A 10274-nucleotide genomic window follows, 5' to 3' on the forward strand; every position below is an offset into this window, starting at 1 on the left:
AATATCTCTGCTGTCCTAATTCTACCCCCTTTTGGTTTAGAATTTCAACATATATATTTTGAAGTGTGTACAAATACCAGAATTCTAAGGTGGAAACAGCTACCTCCTAACTTTGTTCACATTGCCATGTTACTTCTATTATCTCACACCATTGTGATGTCAACACTTTGGCAATATATACAGCATTAGCTTCATTTCACAAGTGAGAGTATAAATGAGATTAAATTGCTATTTTCAATCAACATTCCACCATCAAGTACTGTCCTGTCCTGTGAAATTTTCAATGTGACAGTTATAGACAAATTTAAATGAAACAAAGATACAAATAACTACATATTAATGGACTTTCCATTAACCCCCCCCCCTTTAAATATAATTTCTTTTGATATCAATTCTTTTAAATGTTCTTCATATTAAAATACTGCCCTTTCTGAAATATAGTAGTCTGCATTTTGATTGATTTATCTTCTCTAATATCAAAATTTAAACTTAATAATGCTAATGACTAGAAACCTCAGTGTTCATCAGCATGTCCACATTATCCCAAATAGTAGAAGACCAGGATGGGACTCAAATTCATTCATGTGTGACTTCAGAGCCTATTCTCTCCCCATCACAATGAGAATTCTGATAATTATCAGGAATACCACAGTATTATAGACCCCTCCACCAAACATTGTGATCACCTGGTTTTTCTTATGCATATAAGTAAGTAATTAGCAGGACTTGTATCATCTACATAGTTTTTTTGTTACCTAAATTGCTTTGTGGTCATAAGCCAACATTTTTCAGATGTTAGTTCATTGACAAATCTCAGAAGAAAACTAATTTTTTTTTCATGTTGTTGCTGAAAATGTGTGTGTGTGAGAGAGTATTTTTAATCACTTTAATAAAGATGTGTTCATGGCTAGGCCCATTTCATTTTTTCCCAGTTCATAATTTATAAATGCAACTGTACTCCTCCCTAGGTCTCCTACATAATTGAGTAGGTGAGCTGAATATTGAAGCAGCTGAAGTTGTACATGCTTTCCTGATCAGTCTGCATATTTTATTACTTTAATTTCAAGACCTGGGTACTTTACTAATCAGGTTGAATTTTTACCTAATTGAGATCATGAAAGTGTTTTGAAGGCCTGTGCTAGCATTTAATTGTACCATTTTATAAAATTCCCCAAATAATTAACAAAACTTTGTTTCTTTTAAGACAAAAATAGTTATTTTTTATAACCAATCCATCATTCACTATACCCCATTACATCTCTGTCTGTTCTTCCCCAAGTGAAATAATATTGTTTAATTATACATGCGTGAGGGAAAATTACATCTGAAATTTTTTTTCTGCACAAGAAAATAAATGAGGTTCAAATTGATAAAGAAGGTTGAGCTTAGAGAGGCACTTTTCTAACTTACACATTACATTTTCACAAAACTGTGCATTGACCCATTGGCCAAGTGAAAACAGATAATCCTTGCATAGATAGTAATACTTAATATAAAGAGACACATGAGTTATATCCATAAGAATGGGGGGGGAGAATGAAAGAAAGAAAGAGAAGATAGAAAATAGGAAAAGATCTGAATAAAAGGCAAGTGGGGAGGAAATCAAAGGAAGGATGGAGAGATAGATTGAGATACACATAGAAATAGATAGTTACATGTAGGATCAGAGAGGCAGAGAAAAAAAATAATTGCATATTATTTTGAAAATGATACAAATGTCAAAGTACAACAGTGAAGTTGTATGTTTTGCCATCCCTAACTTTTTTGTTTGCTTAGACATTTACAATGTTATGAAAATCTATTTTCAGTGTACTAGCTTTGCATTATTGTGATATTGTCTGTATAATTTTCTATCATGTGTTTTCAGATTAAATATATTTTATGTAAGTATTTTTAAAGAACATTCTCTTCACAGCTATAAATTATTTACCCATTTTTTTCACCATTATTCAATTCTCCTACTTATATACAACCACTATTTTATACAATCATCATTTTGTATTCTTTCTTTTATATTATATACAATCCCATAATGATTACTTTTGTGTGCAAAGTTCTTTTATTTTCATTTTCTTTCAATAACAAATTATTTCCTCTGAAGACAAAATATCCAAAATGAAAATATGCCATACCATGAAAATATTTAAAATAATGTGTTAATTTTATTAAATTAATTCCAAACTATATTAATTTATTTCCATACTATCATTATAAAAGAGATATACAGACAGAAGGATTGTTAGTAGACAGAGAACTCTATTTTCATATATACTGCTGATAGAACATGTATGGTTTTTATTTCTTCATTTAGAAACAAAATATTTTACCATTTTAATGATTATTTATTAATGTTAGCATAATTCTACATATCAGTTTTCAATATCATAAATCATTACAATTGCCTTTTATTAAATATATAATATCAAGTAGTCTGCTATATTAACTATAGATATGATTGATTTATTATATATTTAAAATGTGTCAGATATTTTATTCCCAATTCCTTCTTCATTTAAAATCTGTGAACAACCCATAATTTCTATTTTTTCCCCTATGAATAAATAGGGAACATGATCCCTAGGCCAAAAGCGTTGAGTTACAGCCCCCATGTCCAATAGTGAACAAGTGAATGAGTGAACTCATTATTAAGTTTTCTGAATGCAAAGCCTGCTCCTCTCACTGCTTAGGAACTTGATATACTTGATCTCAATTTATCCTCAAATATCTCACAATGATACATACATTATTTCTGTGATTTTGTGTATTTTAAAGATTATGAAGTCTTGACTGATTGTACCTCTGATGCCCCCCAACCCTGTTTACAAAATGCATATCTTTTCTCTCTCTCTCTCTCTCTCTCTCTCTCTCTCTCTCTCTCTTTTTTTCTTTTTGGGTACTGGGTATACAATTCAGTGGAGCCATATCCCCAGTCCTTTTATTCATTATTTTTTATTTTTATTTATTTAATTTTGAGACAGGGTCTTGCTAAGTTGCTTAGGTCCTTGCTGAGGCTGGTTTTGAAACTTGAGGTCTTCCTGGCTCTGGAATTGCAGGTGTGAACAACACGCCCAGCTAAAAAGTACATATTCTTTTTACCAGAAAATATATTTTCGATATACATACTAAATCCTCTCTTATATTGTTTCTCTCCCAATTTTGTCACTATCTTCAAGAGAAAATGAGCATATTCTATAATTATTACTTCCTCATAAAGTCTAAAGTACCATTCATCTTTAAAACATTATCTTGTTGACATTTACATAGGTGATGTGCATAAAATTCTCTACCATATAGATACCATTTTATAATTAGTAGTTTAATTTAAATCTCCTGTATGATTAACTTTGTTACCTTTCTTCATTTCATTATCCATGTGGACTTTCTCAAGAAATATGAATAGTGTGTTCATCTTAACTATTCAAACTTTTGACAATTTTCCATATAGTTCTTTTGAAGATATTTCATTATAATCAAGTGTTGGAAGATATATTTGTGTTAGCATTTAAAATCATAATTATAACCACTGCCCTGCTTAGACTCTAAATCAATGTCTTCCTTCTGTATGAAAGTAACAGGCATAGTAAAGAAATGTTTTAACTCCCCCAAATCCCATAATTCAGTTGCTGAATTATTTCTAAAATACCTAAGACCAAGATATTTGCCACATAATATGGCAAAGATGCTTGAAGGAGACGAATATTTTTGCAGTATTGGTGTTTGTGTCATGTAATGTGTGTGTGTATATGTGTATATGTTGCTTGCTATTCTACCCAGAACACTGTTATGATTTAGTACATCCTTATTAAAGAATGAGCAAAGAGAGCTTCTGGACATTAGTTGCCTCCTTATGTTAATAATTTTCATCATTAATGTTATAGACAATGTACTGAAATCTTAGTAGGTTTAGGTGCACTGAGATAAATGCCCTAAATTTTTTAAATTTAATTCCTGTGAATACTTAGGAGCAAACAGTTCCTCAATGGAAAAAAATAAATAATGAAATATATATTGAATACTGAAATATTGAAAAATTAAATACTTTGTCCAAGGCCATAAAAGTAGTAATAGTAAATTTAAGAATTTGAGCATTGGGAAATCATGTACTTCTTAGTCAATGGGTTTAAACACAACCTTGTTGTGCTTAATCATAAAATCTCTCATACAAATAGCACTTTTTGTCTCTTTCTATGAGTTGGAATTCTATTTTAGGTTATAGCAATAAGAATTAAAGAAAATGATACTTACTGAAAGTACTATTGGGAAATTAGGCAAAGAAAATATTGATCTGACAAAAAGTTTTGTGTTTGTGTGTACTTAATAGTGATGGTGAAAAGAAAATCTGAGTTTGAGTAGGTGGCACCAAAAATGAAGCTGAAATGGAATATTTTTGATTGCCAACATAATTGATGATAATAATAGTAAAATGAAGTTCATTGGTTAATAAAATTTAAGTTATAAAAATAATATATTTTGTCATGATACTGAAGACTTTTTGAGAGACTTATTGATGATAGTATCATTTAACTTGCTTCCTGGCTTGCAATATTGTTATTCCTACAGCACAGTGGTTATTGACATTTTTAAATTTTTGAGTCCACACGCATCACAAATATAGTAGTTCTATAATTCTTCCCTTATTTTTAACTTTCAAAAAAATAAGGAAACAAAATTTCTATTGGAATTGAACTTCTTTGTAGCAGCTGATTTCCATAAGCACTGCTGAGATCTCAAAATTGACCATGAAAACTTGATCTGTCATTGAAATCCTACTCACGTTGTACTGATTTTGTCCCTAGCTTCCCTTTCAGTGTTCATCAAAGTGATGGGAACTTAAGGGAATTTTTCAAAAGAGTTTTGCTCCTACTTTTCTTTGTTTAATTTAACTCAATTGACCTATTTTTATTTGCCACTTTTATAGGAGGGCAGAACCTGTTTAACAAAACACAAGGACAGTCCCCCAAGAAATGCAACTGCAGATTCAGAGACTGTCCCACAGGTATGTGCTTTCTTGGTCTGTTTTATTTTGATTATGTTGGGAAGTACTTCTTGGATCCATTGCAATCAGTCATTTGCTTTAGCTGGAGTCGGGGTGGTACTGACTAGTACTAGAGAGTTCCTTCAACAAGGGCCGTTGGACCTGTGTGGGGCCATGCTTTCCACTAAAGATTCTCATAAGATTCACGGTGAAGGAGCTCTCCCTCAACTTCACCCATGCCACAACCAAAAATATGTATATGTACATACAAAATGTATATATGTATATATATATATATGTGTGTGTGTGTGTGTGTGTGTGAACAGAGTACAAAATACATGCAAAATAAACTTCCTATGGGATGAAAAAGAATAAAGAAGATTTGGGAAAGCAAGGTGGAAAGGGGTACCTATCCCACCTCCCCCTGCCAAAAAAAAAAAACAAACCATCAACACAACTCAAAGGCTTCATTCTGAATTCTCTTCTGTATTGCTTTATAAGTAACCAAAAATATTCCATTATAGCAATCTTAAGTTTTATTAGAGTTAGATTGGTCAGACGTGAATGGTACAATCAAAATTTTCTGAAAGCAGTTATTGGAAGTCTGGCTATTTATGTACAAAATGCTAACTTCCATGAAAGTAAAAGTATTAGCAATTTGACACATTTGATTTGTGTCTGTGATTAGTTTTCCAAAAGGTGTTGATTTAGATATGGATTTTCATTACCATCCTTTAGGATTTTATATTTTTACCTTAAAATGGTTTTATTTTGATTCTTCTAATTGTGTTTCTATGTTATTTGACAGAAATTGCAAATGCCTCTGTGTTCTGAATGTGAAGTGAAAAAGGCTCCAGAGAAACAATTAACCAGCTTTGAAGGGATGGCGGCAAGAGAAGAGAAAATACTGTAAATACCAAGAAACTGTGTTAAAAACATCCATTTGCTCTTGTATTCATACTCTTTTTAGACAACAAGCTTGATGGAAATACTAAATTTCTAAAGCATGCATTTTTTTCACGATTTTATGTAACTTTATAAAGTAATCTCCACGTAGTCTGAAAGTTTCCAAGCTGATTATGGTCCTTGAGCAATAACCTACTGGAAGAGGATTTCTAATCATAAGTATTTCAATGTCATCACCAAATTGCCCAGTATAAATTGTCCTGTTTTGAACTAAAATGCAACATAACTTTTAATTATTTTTATTCATTTGCATATCTGATACTAGTTGTTTTATGATCTAGTTGTTGAAATCAACTGGAGGATAATTAACTGTTGTGGGTCTTCAGTATTCTGAAAATTCAAATCACAATCATATTATAAAGATTTCAGTCTATACTAGCAAACTGGGGTCACTTTACCCAAGATTGGAATTTTCTCTACCTGAATACATTTTTCATGTCATTGCGGTTATTGCTGTCCTTATTCTTTTGAACTAATAATAATTATTTTAAGTAAAAAATGCCAAGGCAATTTTGTCAAGGATGTATACAGGTAACAGAAGTTATTAAATATGTTTTGCATCATGTCGACAAAATATTTGAATGAATAGCCAAATTTCTGACACATTCTCTTTTTCTTTTACATTTTGTAGACACATCTTAATACATATGTTTCTCTCTACTAGAATTATTCCATGCTAGAAATACAGCTATTTGAAATGAGCAGCACAAATTTTGATATGAATTTGGATAGTGGAATATAGAATAGGAGGAAGGTTCTAAAATAGAATAAGCAAGAAGACAATATATATTTAAAAATGGGTATTTAAAGAAAGTAAAATAGCTATGTAGACACACAAAATAAAAACAGACTCATATTTTTAAATTAATGTAATATTGAAAGTAATCACTGTTATGTTTTAATCCTCCAAACTAGGTTTCTACATGTGGATGTCAGTATTAAATAGCTGCATTCAAATCTGAAAAAAGCTCAGAATCAAAGGGAATTGACACTTGAATAATAATCTGGTAGAATCAATGGAGCATCAAACTTGCAGACTCAAATTAATGGAGTAACAGACACATTTTATAAATTCAGAAAGCATACAAACCCACAGATTTTATAAAATGAATCTCTAAAGCCAAAATGAATACATTTGGACTTTCTTATATGGAAGTTTATAAAAACATATTAAATGAAAATTTAATTTGTAATCAGTAGATGTACTTATTCTAAGATAGAATGGTGTTAATTTTAGCACAATGGCATATTTGAAGAAATGTAGTGATTTGGAGAATTTAAAAATATCACTAGTAGTAAAAGAAATGTTTTTCTATAGTTATGTAGCAATTCTACTTGCAAAATAGCTCAGTATCCTTTATCAATATTTTTCATGTAACAGCCTAATCAGAAAAGAAAGAGAAATGATATTTTAAATGATCCATACAATTTTCAGCTGAAGCAACTAAGATAAAATAAAAGAATCAGGTCAGAAATTCCTGTTGACTCAATTCAAATTCAAAAAAAAAAAAAAAGAAAAAGAAAAAAGATAAACAAGAAAGAAAGAAAGGCAAAAAAGATCATTTTGTTCTACAAGGGAGTGGGGTACTAGTCTCCAGAATCTGGTTGCTTATAATTTTCCCACTGTATCCAGGTGTCCTATCCATCCCCTTTTACAAAAGGAAAGGAGATAATTTAGCTTTAAATTAGAACTACTCTGTCACCCATCCTCTTGTCCTAAACTTTTGTCCTAGTCCCTATGGGTTCTATGAAACATTGATCACCAGTTTTCTTAACTTAGAATGTTTTGAGACATCTAAAGTTGTTATGAGAGACAACATTGGAAAATAAGAATTTGTCTTATTATTAATGAAGTATGAGCAGTTTCATATTTAATTGATTATTTTTTCTGTGTTCTGAATCACTATTCTAGTATGTGACAATGTAATACATTTGCTCTTCTTAATTACTGCCTTGATCAAATGGGCTTTGAATCATTATAATGTACATTAAAAATACACAGCCTTACGCATTCTGCAGGGTTTATCATGCTATATTTATTGCATAAATTCAACCCCTTCTCTCCCTCCCCTCAAAAAAAAAAAAAAACTGGTATCATGAGATTTCTACAAGTATTTTAAAGAAATATTCTGGGAATTTCTTTTAATGGTTAAGTAGGGGGATGCTTGTTAATATGATCCATAACTGTACTTTAATTAACGGATTTCATTTATCTTAGTCCTTTAATTGCTTTAAAATAGGACCAGAGAGGCTTAAAATGTTTTACTGACATGTGTGGTTTTGTTTATAAAATAGGCTTCATTACTAATTATCAATATTAATTGCCAATTATATAAACAGATGGTGTTTTGAGGAATTACAATTTAGATTCTAACTATCTTCATATGGAAGAAATATTACCTGAAATGTTGACTATCGATAATATAATTGGATTATGTATCTGTAATCATAAACAATGAAAAACTACTTATATCTTACAGAATATGGACTGATTCCTATAGAAAAAAATATTGTCCAATGGAATAACTTGTTTTGATATAGGTATTACCAAACTAACATAAATTTGATTTCTCTCTAGTTATTTTGATGTATTCTGTAAATTTTAAAATACTAATCAAATACTATGTGCTCATTTCTAAGTTAGAAACTTGTTTTGGACTTTGTCCTTCCTATTATGTGCATTAACTATGTAAATTAAACTAGTGCCTAAAATTTACAAGACCTAAATGAATGCTGAATGTATCTCTCCAATGACAACCTGTTCTGAAGAGAAGTGAATGATTTCAGACACTCATTTGGATGTAGTTTTCTGTGTAATCTCAAATATCAGAATACTGAATATAATAAGAGGCTAACATTTTTTAAGTCCAAGCAAATATTTAGTATTATACTGTGGCTTCATTACAATTCTCTTTCATACTATATACTCAACTACAAGTCTAAGACAATAATATACAAAGGAGACATTTACTGTTTTGATGGACAATGTGCATTGCAGGACTAAAAATATATTTGTGAACTTTGCTATAATGGAATATTTTATTTTTATAGCAAAAGGTACTGTGATTAGCACTAATGGCCTGAGAGACTAAAATAATTACTGATACCATAGAGTAGCGTGAGCTGGCCAAACCTAGAGAGTAAGGAAATCATACAATCTCCCCAAGTGATGTGTCCATCTGAATTGTGTTATATAATATTAATTGCCACATGATGAAGAATAAAAGGTGCTGAAAAGGGCATATTCTTGTTCAATAAAAGTTTGTTACCAAGACTATATAACATCCTACATAAGCTAACCGAAAAAACAAATGTTAGCACTAAAAATAGTATTTGCTTCTGTGTATCACAATCTAAGAACTTTTTTGAAATGTCACCTTGGAAATTTCTTCAATCTCTTTGACAATGCCCCAGAAATATTTTATTTTATTTAGTGAGTTTTTAAAAGTAGAAATCCGTGATGGCAGAAACTTTGTCTTTTTTCATTGAATGTTAGTTTTAATTGCTGAATAATTATTGCATATATTCAAGGAGCAAAATGCGATGTGTTGATATAACTATGCATTCTGGAATGGATATATCCAGCTAACTTACATACCCATGAACTCACAATTAGATCTCAAGATCTTAGAACTAACTTCCTTCTAGAAGGCTGTCAAATATTTGTTGAATTAATAATTCAGATTCTGAAGCAGCATAAGAAGAAGCAAAGGAAATGGCAAAGAATCACATTCTATTATGAAAACAGAATGAGTGATGGTTTCAGAAAAAGAAAATAAATGTTTTACGTGCATCTTTGTTTTGTTTTGTTCACAGACTAAACTTCTTTTACTTTTCTCTCTGAAAGTTTTCTCTGTGAGACTAGTATACCTTGACTTCAGGCAAAGCAGAATACAGCACTCCTGGATTAATTACAGTATGCCTGAATATCATAGGCATATAGAAATATGCCATGGAAAACAGGAACATGTTCTACAAAATGCACCATTAGATAAATTCATTGTTGTGAATGTCTCAGTGAATATACAAAAATGTAGATGGGATAGCCTACCACATACATTCTTAGGCTCTCTATACAGCCTGTTGCTCCTCAGCTACAAACCTGTACATCATGCCATTATACTCTAGGCAATTATCCCTCAATGGTATTTGCTCATCTAAACAGAGAAAATGTATAGTCAAAATTATAATCAATAGAAAATTTTCAGCTACATTATAATTTATGAGAACACTGTATCATAAGGATTCTGTTGATGACCAAAATATCACTAAAAAGTATATGCCTGTATATCATATGGGCTCTGAATCATTAATAGGCATGCAGTTCTGACAC

At 30.9% G+C, this 10274-nt stretch overlaps 1 protein-coding gene across 5 annotated transcripts in view; it reads left to right on the forward strand.

Moving 5' to 3' along the window:
- Window positions 1-9734, forward strand: part of Luzp2 (leucine zipper protein 2) — a 482138-nt gene extending 472404 nt beyond the window's left edge. For all 5 annotated transcript variants that reach the window (XM_048788510.1, XM_048788508.1, XM_048788507.1 and 2 more), the window contains 2 exons: window positions 4919-4996; window positions 5784-9734. In XM_048788510.1, coding sequence (XP_048644467.1) covers window positions 4919-4996; window positions 5784-5888 — 183 coding nt within the window. In that variant the 3' untranslated portion in view covers window positions 5889-9734. The remainder of the gene's footprint in view (window positions 1-4918; window positions 4997-5783) is intronic.
- Window positions 9735-10274: the final 540 nt, after the last annotated feature.

The sequence above is a fragment of the Marmota marmota genome, unplaced genomic scaffold (assembly GCF_001458135.2).
Source record: "Marmota marmota marmota unplaced genomic scaffold, marMar, whole genome shotgun sequence".
NCBI classification, from domain to species: domain Eukaryota; kingdom Metazoa; phylum Chordata; class Mammalia; order Rodentia; family Sciuridae; genus Marmota; species Marmota marmota.